The sequence below is a fragment of the Geotrypetes seraphini genome, chromosome 4 (assembly GCF_902459505.1).
Source record: "Geotrypetes seraphini chromosome 4, aGeoSer1.1, whole genome shotgun sequence".
In the NCBI taxonomy this organism is placed as follows: Eukaryota; Metazoa; Chordata; class Amphibia; order Gymnophiona; family Dermophiidae; genus Geotrypetes; species Geotrypetes seraphini.
In genome coordinates, this window is record NC_047087.1 from 203,903,887 (window position 1) to 203,922,087 (window position 18,201).

Below are 18,201 nucleotides of genomic sequence, written 5' to 3' on the forward strand. Positions count from 1 at the left end.
TGACTATAGTAGCAGGGCTGGTTTTAGACATTGTGGGGCCCAGGGCAGAATTTAAGAATTGGGCCCCCAATCCCTTCTCCTCCTTGCCCTTCCCCCCCCCCCCATTTTGCTATTTTTCTATTTTCCACTGAACAGGAGGACAGAAGTTACTGTTTCTCTTTCTTTGGTACTGAATTGTGTGCAGTGAATGGCTTTCTTAAGGGTTCCATTTAATTTTTGTCTACATATGTTGTATTTTTATCTATTAACTTTTAGAGCAGAATAACATAGATAATTTAGCCTAAATTAAAAATAAAATTATTTTTTCCAGCTGTGTGATCTGGTCATTTATGTCCCTCCCTGCTTTTACAAAGCCGCATTAGCTTTTTTTATTGCCAACCGTGGTGATATTAGCTCCGATACTCATAGGAATTCTATGAGCGTCGGAGCTAATAACACAGCTTTGTAAAAGAGGGGGAAGGGGTTAATTATTCTAATCTTGTTGATTCCGGTCTCTAGTTTCTGCCTTCCTCTGCCTTCTCTTAATTCTGTCTTGCCAGGATTTCCTGTCCATTTGCCATTTTCTCTCTTCTCTCTCCTCCTGTTCTTCACTTCCTCCATTACATCCATTTCCAGCATTGATCTTTTCCTTTCCAATTTCTTTCATTTATTTTTCTGCCTCTCTGTCCAGATTTCATTACTACTACCCAGTCTTCAATTTCCTTCTTTTTGCTATTTCTGCCTTAAGGTCTCCATCTCTTTCCCTCACCCTGGCCCTCCCATTGTCTTTCCTCATATTTCTCTGACTTTCATTAACTTGAAACTTGAACTGTGTCCTCTCTTCCTTTCATCGTCTCTCTCTCTCTCTCTCTCTCTCTCTCTCTCTCTCTCTCCTCCTATTCCATCCAGAGTCTTTTCCATCTCTCTTTTCCAACCAGCATCTCCCCTTCTTGTTCCCCTTCCACCCACTGACTAGATCAGGGTTTCTGTTCAGTGTTGCCCCTTTCCCCCTTCCATCCAGAATTTCTTCTCTTCTCCACTACAGTCATTCAGAATCTCCTCTGTCAATATCTCTTACGTCCCAACAATGTAACATCTTCTCTATTTCTTCCCCATCTAACATGCCCTTTTGTCTCTCATCCCCCAGCATTACCCTGTGTCTTTCCCCATTCAGTATCATCTGTCTCTCCCAATACTCCTGTTTTATTCTTTTTACTTTCCCCCAGCATGCCACATGGTCCCATCTCTCTTCGCCTCTCCCTACTATTGTCCTATTCTCTCCTGGTCACTCATGAAAGTCCCTTCCTTCTGGAGTGCCTGTAGGAATCAGGAGCTCACATCCCTGCCTGTCACCCATGCTGCAAGGCCCTTACCCTATGCGTGCCACTGCTAGCTGGCCACCATTCCCTGCCTGTTACTTACTTGCTCTCCCTCCCGCCACCTCTGCATTCAAACAAAACTAAACTGTGCTGCTGACTGCTTCCTTCCTCCTTCCCCCTCATGACGTTCTTCCTAGTTCATGGGGGGAAGAGCATTGGGACCCTGCGGCATGAGTTAAATTTGTTTGCATGCTGCCACAGCAGTGGCAGCAGGAGAGAAAGGGCAGCAAGTGAGTGACAGGCAGGGAAGGGAGGGAAGCTCACCTTACCAGGCAGGCAGTCAGGGGGCCTCTCTAATGCTGGCCCTGTGTAGCAGACATTTTCCACAATATTTTTGACTCTGGCATTAGTTGCATCTGGCATTTAGTTACAAATATGCGCTGTACAATTAAGTCAAATGCAAAACATTTTCAGTGTTAACACAGGAAGGACTGAACTTCAGTTTAGATGTTGATTAGTTTATTTTAATTTTGCTTTTGCTTTTTTTAGATCCAAGCCATGAGAGCACAGCTGAAAGTGTGGAAAATATGGCTGACGCTGTTACTCACGCCCGCTTTGTTGGCACAGATCCAGCAAGCGATGAGGTGGTCCTGATGAAAATCTTGCAGGTAAATGGAGAGAGGTGGGCCATGGCCCTTTTCTGAGTTAGAAGGCAATTAGAGTAATTGCTGGAGCTGTTTTGTATCCTGTTACACAGAGACACAGCCAGTGTTTTGACTCTGCAAATGCTTAATACCTAGTGTTATGTTTAAACATAGGGCTCATGTGCCTAAAGTAAAAGCTTTTTGAGGTAAAAGATAATTGAAAGCTTAAATTAATTGATTTCAAGCACAACAAGCTTCTGACATGCTGAGTCCAGAGAAGGCTATAACTGTGACCACACACTTGGGGGAAATGGGGCAAGGATATAGCAATCTAAAACCCAGCGAGTTGTGTATAGGTGTGAGGGCGGTTTGTATTTGATAGGATAAAAGCCTATTTCAGCTGGTATCCCCTTTAATCCAGTCTTGTATGCTAATTTTTTTGCTAATTTATTTTCCTTTTCAGTTTTTATTGACATTTTTACCAATACAGTCAGCTACACACAGGCTAGAAGATTAATTTAAAGGAGAAAAGACTGCTCAGTTTTGCTTTAGTCAGTAGTACAAAAACAAACAAAAAAAAATCAGTTTAAAAAGGGGTTAATTATGTGGTATATTTTCATAAATTCTGATTTTGTAAACTTCATGTTAGTCTTGGGGGTCCTTTTACTATGTGCACTAGTGTGTCTTAGCGTGCGCTAAATAATAGCATGTCCATTATATCCTATGGACACGTTGCCACGCATGCTAATATTTAGCATGCACTAAGATACACTAGCGCGCCTTAGTAAAAGGACCCCTTGGTTTATTTTTGTGTGTCCAATTAGCTTTAATTGGCCTTGCCTTTTTTATTTTTTAAAGAAAAAAGGGCTCTTCAAAATCAGGCCCTTTTGAAAACCATCTTTTTTCAAGAAGTATTTGGAGAGAACTCCATTACAAAAAATTTAGTTCGTGTATATTAAGTTAATTTATAATGGTTTCCTTTTCAACTGGAGACATGGGATATTAAACACGAGATCAGGGGTTCTTAACCTTGGGGTCCATGAACACTGGGGGAGGTCCATGGATGGGTTTTAGGGGGTCTGTGAGGGTCAGATAAGAATTAACATTTATATTCACTGTACAGTCCGTTACTGTTGATTTTTCTCAGAGATAACGAGAGAGTAGATGTTGTAATAGTAATGGTAGTAGAACATGTAGTACACATCCCCCTCCATATTCGCAGGGGTTAGGGTCAAAGCCAGCCCTAGAATACCAAAACGCAAATAACTTTAGGGCTGACTCTGACCCACCCCCGCCTCCCGGACCTCTCCACTGTACTTACTTTTTAAAGCCTGGTGGTCTAGCGGTGAAGCAGGGCAGGAGCGATCTTCCCACGCTCCTGCCCTGTGCAGAACTTGGAATAAAAATGGCTGCTATGAGTTCCTGTGAAAAGTCCAGTAGGTGGGGGGTGGGTCACCCAGATAAAAACCGCGAATAACCGAAGTTGCGAGTTCCAAACCTGCAAATATGGAGGGGGATGTGTAGGAGTAGATCTGTTTTAATTTGCACAAGAGAATTGCATTTCATAATTATAATGAATGGCCTTTACTTTGGCATAAAAAAGGTGTGTTTTTTCTAGATGGTTTACTTTAAAGTTTAATAATACCCTGTGTATGTCATATTTGTATGAAATAATCAAATCTCAATAAATAAAGTACATTATATTCATTACATGCAAAGTTGTGTTTATGTGAATATTTCTGGGGAAGGGGGTCCATAGCTTTCATCAGATTCTTAAAGGGGTTCGTGATTTGAGTGAATGTGTGTTTGAGTTAGTATGAATGTAGATGTGTTTCGATTGAGGCTGGAAGGTCTGTCCTATTTTTATCAATGGAGTTCTTTTTTTTACATTATATTTTATTGTAAAATGCTTGGACTGGTCATAAGAACATGCAATATAACAAGTTTTAATAAAACATACTGGTATGGGAATAGAGGATAAGGAAAAGGGATGAGATTTGTGAGATGGGAGTCGAGGAGGGAAATAAAGAAGGGATCTGAGAAAGAGGGACTTGGAGGCATAGAGGGGTGAGGAGAATTAGGAAATAGAGGGAAGAGGGATTGGGAGTAAAAAAGGGATCAGGATAGGAAGGGCCAATCTAGTCACATGCTTATTATTCCGATTCTCTCTCTCTCAAACGTCACATTACTTTTGGTCTCCTTATTCTTTCCCACCACTTCTCTGATTTCCTTTCTCTTTCTCTGTCGACTCTGTGATCCTTTCACTCACTGTTGCTCATTTGATCCCTTTTACATACTGCCATTATACCTCTAAGCCACTCATGCTTGAGTCTTGTCCAATTACTCATTCACCTTTGCCCCATCCTCTTACTTGCTTGCTGTCCCACCTGCTTTCTCTTTCCCCTTGCCCCACCATCTACTCATGCTCTCCTCCTCTCACTCCCTTGACTGATTGCGTTGAAGTAAACGTTTTAAAGATTGACGGTCTGGATCTTGAAACAGAGGGCAAAAGAAAAAGTGTAATGTTGAGCATCATGGGATCAGCACTGCTGGCTTCCAAACCATTTTCACAATGATTCCATTTTGTTGCCCTTTAATAGGCTGCAGTCATGGAAGACTAAGGATCCTGACTTCATGTTATGTATATCATATGAGTAAAATTCACAAGGATGCATTTTATCCACTTTTGTGCTAGAAAACTATTGATTGACTTTGGAATTTTATTTATTTATTTAATTAGTTTTCTATCCCGTTCTCCCCAACGAACTCAGAATGAGTTACAGGTTAACATACATAGTATACAGTCAAGATTATCACTGCATATATTAAGAAGTCTGAGACTCTGCTAATGTAAGAAAAGCAAACTGCCATCATATAACCTTTAGATCAACCTTTAGGAATAGCTTAATGTTTTATGCTAGGTGGGAACTTTGTCTCCACAAAGGAAGAAATTTAGGGCTCCTTTTACTAAACTGCGGTAGTACCTTTTACCACAGACCGGTGAGGTAAATGCTTTAATGCTCATTCAATTCCTATGAGTGTCGGAGCATTTACCTCACTGGCCCATAGTAACATAGTAAATGACAGCAGATAAAGACCTGAATGGTCTGTCCAGTCTGCCTTGAAATCACATGCATTGCAATTTCACGATTAAATTAAAATGTTTTCTTTGTTATTTCTGGGCCATAGACCATAGAAGTCTACCCATTACTGTCCTTAGGCTTGGTTCCAACTACTGGAGTTGCTGTTGAAGTTCACTCCAGCCTATCCAAACCATCTCCTTTGCTGGATTCAGATTGTGAAAGTTTGCTCATTTATATTCTAAATTAGCGATCCTCTGTGTTCATCCCATGCTTTTTTTAATTCCATCTGTTTTCTTTACTACCTCCCTCAGGAGGGCATTCCAGGCATCCACTACCTTCTCCGTGAAAAATAATTTCCTAATATTACTCTTAAGTCTACCAACTCTCATCCTCAATGTATGTCCTCTAGTTTTACCAATTTCCCTTCTCTGGAAAAGATTTGGTCCTATATTAATGCCTTTCAAATATTTAAATGTCTATCATATCATCCCTGTCCCTTCTGTCCTCCAGAGTATAAATGTTGAGGTCTTCTAGTCTGCACTTGTACTTTAAGTGCAAACCCCCTACCATTTTTGTTGCATTCCTCTGGATCGCTTCAAGTCTTTTTATATGCTTGGCTAGATACAGCCTCCAAAACTGAACACTGTTAGCTAAAAGCTAGCGTTAGCTAATTATTATATTACATTATAAAATTATATTTGTAACCTTCATTGTACCTTTTCAGATACTGTAAGTAGTGGTATTTTCCTGACGTCATGTCTAGAAACTGCCGTGATGTTGACTTGAAGTAAGCCAAGAAGCTAAAACTGTTTGCTCACATTGCAGTTTCCACACTGCTTCATTCTAATAGGTTCATAACTACTTGTGAGCTAACTTCTTTATATCAGTGGATAGAAAATAAATATTTATTTATTTAAATATTTATATACCGCCTGGAATCTCAGCGGTTTCCGTACAGTAAACATATATAATTAAACACAAATCTTGCAATTAATAAAAAATCATTCACATCAAACTGGAGTAGTGACTCCACGAACTCTCCACAGACAACAAATATACAACCTTAGTATTCCTGCTAACAAACAACTAATGTATAATCTAGGAATTCCTGCTAACAGATTATTCAACATGGATGAGTAAAGCAAATTACTTATGGGCTCCACAATCTTATACAGAGAGGGGGGAAAAAAGTGAAGCTATTTTCCAAAAGGAACGAGATTAACTTAGGCTGAAGTGGTTGTAGAAATAAGCATCCACAAATAGCTTAGCTTTTAACAGTTTCTTAAAACTGCAGCGATCAGTACATAGTCTCAGGTGACCAGGCAGCTTCTTCCAAAGAGAAATCTTTCTTTTATTCTTGCAATATGCATTCTGTTATGTCCCTTCCGGATTCCATATGTTAGGGTGTTCAATCCCAACCAGCAGTCCGGGAGTTGTAGAAATCCACAAACTTTTCTGAGCACATGCTTCATCCCCTTAGCTCGAGAACTAACAAACATATCCAGGTACAATTTCTGCACGCAATCCATGCAGAAGTCTTTGCAGTTGGCTCTGCTTCTTTTTCTTATTTTTTCGCTTAAAGTTCGTTTTCTCGGTGGCTTCAGTGCCTTGAGACCCCTTCCTGGTGGTCGCCTGTCGAGGAAAGGACGCAGTGCTGGACTGCTGCTTCACAGAGAAACTCTGGTGGATCTGTGGAGCCAGCCTGCTGTGTGCCACCATTTCTAGACTTTTAAGTCCCTTCCACTGGAAGTCTGCTTGCCGGTGACCTTGTCATGGGTTTCAAGTGCAGGCTGTATGTGTCTAGAGTGAAACCCACCCGAGTTTCAAGACAAGGATCCATGGAGGCAGAGGTTGTAGTTGGTGTCCGGCCGGCTGGTAGTTCAAAGATTTCAAGTCTGGTCCATTTGGAGCTGTTTCTGAGGCGGAAAATCCTTTTCCTCCATTCTAATGCTGTTTAAAGCACGGTCTAGCACTGCATAACTGTGAATAAACCTCTATTAGTTCCTATGGGAACTTCAGGGGTGGCTTGTAAAACAATTTTAAAGTTGTTTTTCACAATTTTTGAGGGTAGTGTTCAGGTCCTCCACCTCCCCAGACCCCAAATCACTATTTTTTATTTTTGCCATTTTTGGCATGACTTCATGACGGCAGCCATCTTGGATTTTATAAACAATCTTTTTTTCAAACTTTTATTTCTGCTCAAAACCCCCTCGATTTGATACAAAATCATTTGGGATGGAATACCCAGCCCCTAATCTGTTGAATGTGAACATTGATTGTGCCGGTTTGGCTCTGGATCAGCGATTGTGTGCTGTAATGCACTGGGGGAGGGGGCAGGAGCTTTGGACTTCACCTCCTCAGAGTAATCTTGGGCTGGGGAGCCAGCATGGGTCCATGCCTTCTAAAGAAAATCTCGCCCAGGGGCCATCTGGAGTCTGGTGCAAAATGTATGTATTCCGAGTCTGGGGACTCTTTTTGTGTGGCACATGTACCTCAACAGAGCCCTGCCATGGTTACAGGGTGGGCCTTTTCACCAGATTTTATTTGGCTTCTCTGAAAGGCATATTCTTCAGACCCCACTCGTTTGACGCAGCCGGTGGGTACGTCGGGTCTTTCTCGGTATCTTGCGCCTGTTGCGAAGCTTCCTGTTCAGGAGCCCTCTCGTCTGTCTGTGGCAGACCTCGATTGAAGTAGTTGCCATGCAGATATTATGACTCTTCTGTCTCCTGTCGCTGGATTTGGCTGATGCCTTTGCTGGGACCAATCACCTTGGCTGCCCTGAGCGTCTGAATTTGACCCTTCCTCGCAGATTTTTAAACAGGCTTCTGTCTGCCTCTTTACTGCTGATGTTTTGAAAGAGCTCCATTTGGATTTTCCGCCTTTCACTTTTCAGGCTTTGGTCCTGGACCGTTCTCCTGTGCCCTTTTTTCCATTCATTCCAAAGCTACTTGGTCTGATTTCAGAACAATGTGATACCCCAGAAAGTTCTTTCCGACCTAAAGCTATGTCTAAACTTTATCACCTGGATCCTGATTTTTGGCAGGTTTGAACAGCCTGAGGTAGATTCCGCCGTGGTGCAGGTTATCCAGCGTGCAGCCCTCCCTAGTGATGTGGGAGTGAGGGTTAAGGACTCTCAGGATCGCATGCTGGATATTATGTTACAAAACATTCTTTTCTAGTGGTATCTTTAGGTATCCAGGTGGCAGTAGCCGCTTCCTTTATGGCGCATGCCTATCATTCTGGCCTACGCAATGCGTCCTCTGTAGAAGTGCCTGCCTGTCCTCCACTGGTGATGGATGGTGTGGAATATGTGGCGGATGCCCTTTATGATCTCAGTTGAGTTCTTAGTACATTCTCTGCTAGTGCAGTGTCTGCGCGCCAGACTCTTTGGATCCGTCTTTGGGCTGGAGACACTGCCTCAAGGATCACCTTAAATATTCGTCCTTTCAAGGGCCAGCTTCTTGTTGGTACAGGTCTAGATGACCTCTACACAGGTGCTGCTAAGCGCTGCCCTAAGTCTCTTCCTGTGAACAAGTTTCACTGGGCGTCAGGAGGGGGGTCATAGTGCTCTTTGTTCCTCCTGCAGGTGTCATCAGGGATACACAGGTTTTTCCTCCCAGAGACATTGTCAAGGCTATGCCCACATTTCAACAGTTCCAGTTCCAGGCATCCTCAGGTTCATGTGCAGTGGTTGTGCCTAAAAAGCCCTGATGACGCCAGTGGTCAGGCGTGGCTTCCTCATCTCGAAGGCTGACTTCTCAGTTTTATCAGAAGTGGACTCGACTTTCATTGGACACTAGTTAGTCCTCCATTGCCCACCTACAGCTTTGTTTCTGTACTCCGGAAAGTTGACCGGAACGGAGTACAGGGTCAACGATACTCTGCAATATCTCTTAGACATTGGGATGCTGGAACCTGTTCCAAAACACAAAGTGCCAGAAAGGCTTGGAGGATTGGAGACCCATTCTGGATGTAAAGTTGGTCACCCGCTTCTTGTGAATTCTTTTTTTTCAAATGGCAACGGAGCACACAGTGACAACTGCTGTGTCTCCAGGAGAGTTTCTAGTCCTTGGTTCTCACAGAGGTTTTCCTCCATATTTCCTTCTAATCGGAACATTGCTGGTTTCTATGTTTTATATGTTCTGCAACAGCATTTCCAGTTCACAACTCTGCCCTTTGGCCTCGTGATAGCACCCCGTACTTTCACCAAAGTGATGGTAGCTGTGGCGGCTTTCCGCCAGTAGGGGGTCCAAGTCCACCCTTCCTGGGACAACTGGTTGATCCGGGCTCTGTCTCATCAGAAGTACGAAAGTGCGGCAGAGATGGTAGTGTCTCTGCTGCAGGCTAGTCAGCAAGTTCAGTAAGAGATGCTTGGCATCCTCCCAATCCCTGGAGTTTCTGGGCCTTCTCTTCGTCTCCAGACAGGGTGATGTATTTCTTCTCGAGGCACACAGATAGAACCTTCGGCAACAAATAAAAATTCTCCTGGACCATTCGGCTCCCTCGTCCTGGTTTATCTGCAGGATCTGAGGTCTCTGGCAGCCGCCTTGGAGGGGATCCCCTGGGCCAGAGCACCCATATGCCCTTTACAGGAGTCCCTCCTATTTTGGTGGTCTCCGCAGAGTTTTCCCCTTCAAATGCCGCACCCCTGGAAGGTGCCAGCTAGCTGAAGCTGGTGGCTTCAGGGGGAGGCTCTCTGTCAAGGCTGTTTTTTTCGGATTTCCGAATGGATGACTCTTATGATGGATGCCAGCTTGTTGGGTTGTGGGTTCACTACGGGGACCACTCCATTCAGGGGCAATGGACTCCTGGTTCGACACATTGGATGATCAATCGTCTAGAGCTTTGGGCAATTCGTCTGAAGCTACTCACTCTCCAGCCCCTTCTGAAAAGAACAGCAGTGTGAGTTTCTCTGATGACGCCACAGTGGTTGCGTACGTATCTTTTTAAAAAAAAATCTTTATTGATTTTCAAACTTTGATAGTGCAATACAATTGGTAAATCAGAAATACTGCATAAAACGCACTATTAACTATACAATTATTACATTAAACTGTCATTTTCTCCCATCCTCACCTTAATTATTAATACAATAATATATATGATGTGATTACAATAATATAATTAAATAATTTAACTCCTCAAAGTACATTTCCCTCCTCCCACCCACCCTCCCTGGATGTGTAAGGAAATCTAATGAAAAAGAAAAACATGACCATTACTGTAATACAACAAAAGTAGTCAATGGACTCCATACATCATTAAAGGACTTATTAGTCCCCAAACATTCCTTCATCATTCTTTCATATTTATATGTGGTACACACATTTACCCACCAAAAAGTATGTATCTTGCAAAGGGGCTCAATTGCTCTCTCTCTATCTATCTCTATCTCTCTCTGTCTCTCTCTCTTGGGCCAGAAAAATCGTATGTGTTCCACTGGGTGGAATCACATCTTCTGTCTTTCTCGGCAGCCCATGTGGCCAGAGTCGACAATGTTCAGGCAGACTTCCTCAACTGGCAGATCCTGGACTTAGGAGCATGGTCCCTCTTGCAAGAGGTGTTCTGTCTGATCGTACAGCGCTGGGGTCAGTCCCAGATGGCCTTGTTGGCTTTAGCAGAGAACTTGAAGACCAGGTACTTTTTCAGTCGACGAACAGCGAGGAAGCTAGGACTGGATGCATTAGTTCGGCCCTGGTCAGCTCACAAGCTCCTGTATGATGTACCCTCAATGATCTCTGGTCGGTCAGGTCCTCTGCTGGTTAGCAATGCATTCCAGCTTGGTGATTCTAGTAGCTTCAGACTGGCCTCATCACCCATGGCATGTGAATCTTGTCCATCTTCAGTCGGGTGATAATCTCCGGCTCCCTCTTCATCGATATCTTCTCAGTTAGGGGCCGGTGCCCATGGAGAACCTTTGGAATTTTGGTCTTAGAGCATGGACTTAAACACTCAGCTTTGAAGCACAATTTTTGGATGTAGTTATCTATCCTTTTTTGCGCTCGAAACCCTAGGCCAAAGCCTGGATGGCTTTCCAGCAGTGGTGTGCTACGAATCACATGGAGCCTGAGAGGGCTTCCTTTTCGGTGGTCCTGGGTTTTTTCTTTAGGCGGGCCTAGAAACAGGTTTAGCAGTGGCCTCTTTTACAGTTCAGGTTGCAGGCTCTTCATGTTTTAGAGTGCGCAGAGGCGCTAGTTCGCTTTTTGATTATCTAGCTGTATCCAGGTTTCTGAGAAGGGCACTTCATTTGCGACCTCCCTTGCATCTTCCTTTTCCTTCGTGGATTCTTAACATTGTTCTGCAGGGCCTTGGAGAGGCCCCATTCGAATCACTGAAGGATACTTCTCTCCTGGATCTAATATAAACAATGTATTTTTCAGTACTCTTCTTCTCAGGAATAATACTATTAACACACTCACAACTCCTCCCAAGTGCACACCTGATCTTAAATATAAACTTTCAGAGCTTATATTTGGGCCTCAGTACCACCTCTCCACTACTGTAAAAATTTCTTTAGCGGGAAGAATTATGCGAGAACTCCTCACTGGCCCATGCTATTTACTCAACTATTTTCCAATAATTTAGCTTATTTTTTCATATATATATATAAAGTGCAAAGTGCTTTATGTATCATAACTTATCTTTTTAGTTGCTTTACATATTTTTGACCCGGGAGAGACAAACCAAACATGTTTCACATCGTAATGCTGTTTCAAGGGTCTCTCCACAATAAAAAGAAGAGCATTAAGAATACCACTTTTTATTCAAAACACCCCTCTCTTACACAAATTCCTAACCTACACTTACCGTGGCCAATTTTGTCATCTGACTCCCACTAATTTCAAAACAGCAAGATGGCGGCGGCGTCTTATTCCTCCCTTAAATCCTCCCCTTCTAACATCACAGCTGATTTCCACCACATTTCATTGGGCAGTAGCTAACCAATTAATGAAGCCCATTCCACCTCATTGTTCAACCCCTGTGGCTCCACAGTATTCAGCTGATATATCCAGCGCTGCTCTCTTTCATTTAAAGCCTTATCTAGATTTCCACTCTCCATCCCTTTCTCAAGACAATCGATTATACGTCACCTTAATTCTCCAACCACATGACTTTTTGCAACCCAGTGCTGTACCATGGGAGCTTGAAGATTTTCATTCAATAAGCGCAATTTGTGCTCATTTAACCTCAGTTTTACTGGTCTACTCGTGCAACCTATATACTGTATACTAAGTCACAAGGACATAAGATCACATACACCACATAACTGCTATTGCCGTCTGTGACCCTTTTAGATTTTAATGCAATATTCTTCTTCAGGATAATCCATTGAGACCCTTCTATAGTTTTAGAGCACCACTGACACCTGTCACATTTAGAATGGCTCCCCTCTTCTTTCCTCCTGCTCCCCCCAAACTTTTGAAAGTTTAGTTTTTGCTTTTCTCCTGGATCTGACGGTCCTGACTGTCTTTCTGGTTGCCATTGTCTTGGCACGGCGTTTTTCGATGCTTTAGGTTTCTTGGTGCAGGGTGTCCTTTGTCCGCATTCTGGGTGCAGGAGTTTTCTCCATTCTATGCCTTCCTCCTTTTCTGCCGAAGGTGGTTTCTGCCTTCATGTAAATCAGAAAGTTTGTCTGTGTTTCTTTCTGCAGGCTCGGAGTGAAAGGATTGGATCTTGTGCAAGTTGGCTGTTGGGAGAGTCTTGCTTCATTGTTTGGATAGGACTAATGATTTTCAGCTGTCTGATAGCCTATTGGTCTTGACTGCTGTGCCTCGCTGGGGTTGGCCAGTGGCCAAGGCTTGGATCACTTGATGGATTTGAATGGCTATTTTTGCGACTTCCATTGCCCGCAACAAGCAGCCACCGATTTCGATTAACACCCACTCTTCTGGAAGTGTGGCTGCGTCGTGGATGGTGTCTCATGCGTTTCATCCTAATGAACTTTGCAGGGAGGCTACTAGGTCCTCTCTATGTACTTTTACCCAGTTTTGCAAAGTGGATGTGGTGGCTTGTTCTGCTGCCACTTTTGGGACCTCAATGTTGAGGACAGGCTCTTCTGTCCTTCCCTAGATGTTACCATTGCTTTAGTATGTCATCTAGTGTATGGAATATGGAAGGGACATAACAGAATGGAAGATTAGGTTTATACCTTTCTTCTTTCTGTTAGACCCTGTAGGATTCCATATGACCTGCCCTCTCTGTGTACAGTTTGGAATAGCCTGCTTCTTTCTGCCTTGCTGATTCTACTTACAGGCTTGAATGCTTTCCAACCAGTTGACAGATCCTGTGGAGCGTTTTCTGTGAGTATACGCATTACCAAAGGCCTTTCTTGGGGTACTCATTGCACATAGCAAGTTTATTTATGTCATTATTTATATACCACTTATAATCTAAGTGGTTTACATACAAATACTCAAGCATTTGTCCCTATCTGTCCTGGTAGGCTCACACTGTAATGTTCTACATTGTTCTTCAATGTTTTTCTGAGTTGCCTGTGTGCCTGTTTATCGCTTGTTAATATTTTGCAGAGCAAACCAGTTCAAGAATTACTTATGTTGCTGGGGATCCACCCCCGTACCCCCTTATCATGGATTTGTTCAGGTATGTTGCTTGGCTTTGAGACTTAGCCTGAGAGCTAGCAAACATATCCAGTTAAGAAGGTAGAGCATGTGCTCAGAAAAGTTTGTGGATTTCTGCAATTCCCGGATTGTGGGTTGGGATTGAACACCCTAGCATATAGAATCCTACAGGAACTAACAGAAGATTATCGAAGGTATAAACTTAATGTTCCATTCATAGATCAGTATTTGGTAAACTGCTAAGTGGTCAAATAACCAGGTATATTTATCTGATTATCTTCAGATGACTTCAGATGAATCTAAAATTTTTAGTGAAGTTAACTGGTTAGTGATAGAGTTTTCAGCAATAGCTGGCTGTTTAAATCATCTTTAAACCATAATAAAACAGTAATGCCAATCTCCCTCCTTAAGAAACATGTCTACCTCTCTATTGCCACCTCTCTGGTAGCTGTAGTCACCTCACTCTCCTTTCCTCCCTTCAGAAATTAAAATATTAAAAAGTTATTCTCAGCCCTCCTTTTTTCCTTCCAAAAATGAGTGTTACCACATAATGCCAATATGCTTTTTTTCCCACACACTTTAAAAGCAAATAGCTTTGCACTGACATTGTAATTTGGATAGCATTATTGTCATTCAGCACTGCTCTCTGAAGCCACAGATATACGAGTATTGTTAGTCCAATAAAAAGGTTTCTCTTAGATCCCCACATTTATTTCTGTGCATCCAAGTGAACTAACATGACAGCAGCACTATATAGCCTTTGAATCAAAACTACCATCGTTCAGCAGACTTTCTAAGGCATAGCATGTACTGATCCTAACCACTAAACATTTGACTACTTCCAGAGAATCTAGAAGATTTAGTTTGCTGTTTGTGGATTTCATGTTCACATGTTTTAATTTCTTATCTTAATTGTTTTTTTTTATTATGCATAGCTTAGTTGTCTTTCTCCTATAAAAACATAATATTCAAAATCTTGTGCTGCTGCTGCTGTTTTCAGTTTGAATTTTTTTTTCCCTTGCTCAGGTTCTGCGAACTTTGCTGCTCACTCCAGTAGGATCTCACCTCACAAATGAGTCAGTGTGTGAAATTATGCAGTCTTGTTTCCGGATATGCTTTGAAATGAGGCTTAGTGGTAAGCTTTTCCTTTCCTCCAAGTAGCTTCTTTTACAGTCTTGGAATTTTCAGGCCCACAGTATCTTGATATCTTATTTACCAAACTCAGTGAGCTACTATGGGTAATGAGGACTAGGATGCTATACTAGTCACAGCTTCTGCTCATCTTCTCTCACACAGGAACTTGGGAGCTAATGCCAAATCAGAGCTATAGCACCACATGGTGCTTTCAAGCCTTCACTGCACAAGAGACACGAGAACAAGCTGAAGCTGGTTTTAATAAACTTGCTGTAATCCTCTGTAAACAAGACTTGGAGGGAAGTCCGCTTGTCGAATCCTCTTGATAATATCACACAGCTTAATGACACCTGTGTTATTTGTTTTTGTCTTCGCAGAGTTATTGAGAAAATCTGCAGAGCATACTCTTGTCGACATGGTGCAGCTGCTCTTCTCAAGGTAAACCCACTTGTGTTTGCCTCAGCCTTGCTGACACAGCCCCCTGAGGACTGGCATATTCCACATTTCATGAGGGTCTGCAAGACAAGTTGTGCTGTTAGACAATGCTCTGGTTGATGGAGCAAGTCTGTGCTATGCTATCCCACCAAACTTATGTAAGTGTGATGCTAGGGAGGTCTGCTTAAAGATAAAAAGAAACCCAAAATATAAGTTGGCCAGGGAACAACAGTTATTTGATCTGAGCAAATCAAGCAATAATATTTTTAAATGAAATAATATGAGCATATACATAAGCGCCCAAATTAAACCAACCACAATCAGGGATGGCCATGAGTTTGTTTTCCAGTGTCACTAGAGCTCTTTTCTTCATTTGGTTTGTACCTTTTACATACTATGTTATCTGTGTTGCTCCATATGTTACTTGGTGAACATCTTTAGTCCCCCCCCCCCAAGTCATCTTCTAATTAAGTTTCAGACTCGTTCTGTTTTTATTTTTTTTTAAATGCAAGAATTAAAAAAGTTGGTGCTCTTCTAAACCCTAAATAATATTTAGACACTGCACTAAAAAAATGCAGCTAGCAAAATAACTTCAACAACCTTTCTTCTTTTTGTTTTAATGTGTTAGGTGAGTTGATCCCTGCACTGTTGCCATTGAAATTTGGTTGCAAGTTATTAATTTGACTTTTATTTTTTAAAAAGGAAAGATGTTAAAAACTCATGAGAACATAAGCCTTGCCATACTGGGACAGATCAAAGGTCCATTAAGACCAATATCTTGTTTTCAGCATGGCCAATCCAGGTCATATGTACCTGGCAATATATCAAAAGAGTAAAACTAATTTTATGCTGCTTATCCTAGAAAAAAAATAGTGGATTTTCCCAAGGCTGCTTTAATATAATGACTTATGGACTTTCCTTTTACAAATTTATCCAAACCTTTTTTTAACCCTAAGCTATAACTGCTTTAACAGAGTTTAATTACACATTGAGTGAAGAAATATTTTCTCAAAATTGTTGCAAATTTACTACTTAGTAGCTTCATTGCATGTCCTTGCATTTTTGGAAAGAGTAAACAAGCATTTCCATGCCACTCAGTATTTTATAAACCTCAGTCATATCTCCCCTGAGCCATCTCTCCTCCAAGCTGAAGAGCCCTAACCTCTTTAGCCTTTCCTTTTAAGGATGTTATCCCATCCCCTTTATCATTTTTGTCACCCTTCTCTGTATCTTTTCTAATTCTGCTATATCCCTTTTGAGATGTAGTAACCAAAATTACACACATTATTCGAGGTGTGGTCGCATTATGATCTCATTTTTCTTCTTCATTCTTGTAATCTTATAAATCAGTGCCAAAGCATATAGTTTGCTGAACATTCTGAACATGCTCGCCTGTTATCAGATACCTTTTGTAAATCATCGTTGGTTCCCTGAAGCAGGAACGAAACGTGGCACGTCAGAACCTGCAAGCTATAAGATAAGTTTGCTGTTCTTTTTCAACTAGACGTACCCAAGTTTAGCCCTAGTGGCATGCTATAAATTTGTTTATTTGAAATCTTTTTTATCATTAAATAAGCGATGATTGGGCGGTGAGGCAATAGTGTTGGGGTCTTCCCCAGTTATTGCCTACATGATTCTGAGCATAAAATTTAGTAACAAGTTATGAACCACTAATACAGCGTGTTCAGAATGTTCAGCAAACTATATGCTTTGGCACTGATTTATAAGATTACAAGAATGAAGAAGAAAACTGAGATCATAATGCGACCACACCTCGAATATTGTGTGTAATTTTGGTACTACATCTCAAAAAGTAGTACCGGTCCGGGCGTCCTATACAGAATTGGGCTTACACCCGCCCAAAGTTAACCCGATTCTGTAACTGACGTCCATGTTGCAGACTCTCTAGGCTCCCTGGAGGCGCCTTCAATATAGGCGGCCTGCCTGGGGAGCATTTTTTTTTTTTTTTGGGTTTAAAAAGTGCCTCCCGATTGGCTGATTAGACAGCTGTAGGATGCCTACAGCTGCCTACAATCAGGAGCACTTTGCAGAATCAGGGTCTAACTTTCTTCTTGCTCATCCACACCTTTGTTGCTTTTAATTTTGCTTAGGAACCTTGTCCTGTTGAAAGGTGAATCTTTTCCCAAGTACCAATTCTGTGGCAGACTGGAACAGGTTTTCCTCCAGGACCTGACTATGCTTATAGCTTCTGTCTTACCCCCTGTCTTCATAAGCTTCCCTGCCCCTGTTGCTGAAAAGCATTCCAATAAGGAGTAGTAGCTTTTCCTTAATGGGCATTCAGAAAAGTCAAAATGCTTGAGTCCAGCAGATGGAGATTGAGAACACTGACTCAGAGAATTGTATGAGAACATCATTCGGTTAATAACCTAATCCTAAACACTCTTGTGTAAGTCAAAGATAGATAATTAAACCAGAGAAAAAAGAGTCTCAGTAATCCCACAAATCATCCACCAAGGATAATCTAGGTTCGTGTCTATGTGGGGTTCTGGTGTCTATCATTGACTCAAAAAACCTCCGAGTAATTCTCTATTTTTAACATGTAATTTTTATTTTATTTTTTTATTAGTATTTTAACTTTGTTTGATCAATAAATATACTTAATATCATTTTTCATATAAAACTTTTCATTGTGCAAGTTACTCAGAAAACTGTGGGACTTATCTTAGTCTGTAGTTATGACTGTTTAATCAATCCCCATTCCCGACGGGACCCATTTCGCCTGAATCTCCAGCTTTATGAAGGGTCAAAAATACAGGGGATATTTGTCTGGGGAAAATCCGCTACTCGACCCCCAGCTAGATCAGAGTTACAGAAGACATCAATCATTGTCTTCTCTCCACACCCTTGTCTCTCTGGGCAGTGCTCCCTCTTCTCCGTTTTCGCTCTGCAAGCAAATTGAGAAGATGTCTTTTCGTCTGCTTTGCACTAGATTTTTGGGTCTTTATCTGATCTTTTATCAAGGCTTTCCTGTGCTAAGAGGTTCCCAGAGAAATACTTTTTAAAACCA

At 41.8% G+C, this 18,201-nt stretch overlaps 1 protein-coding gene across 6 annotated transcripts in view; it reads left to right on the forward strand.

Moving 5' to 3' along the window:
• The window catches only part of GBF1 (golgi brefeldin A resistant guanine nucleotide exchange factor 1), a 516,681-nt gene that overhangs the window by 213,459 nt on the left and 285,021 nt on the right, over positions 1-18,201 (forward strand). For all 6 annotated transcript variants that reach the window (XM_033940425.1, XM_033940426.1, XM_033940429.1 and 3 more), the window contains 3 exons: positions 1,848-1,966; positions 14,631-14,739; positions 15,116-15,176. In XM_033940425.1, coding sequence (XP_033796316.1) covers positions 1,848-1,966; positions 14,631-14,739; positions 15,116-15,176 — 289 coding nt within the window. The remainder of the gene's footprint in view (positions 1-1,847; positions 1,967-14,630; positions 14,740-15,115; positions 15,177-18,201) is intronic.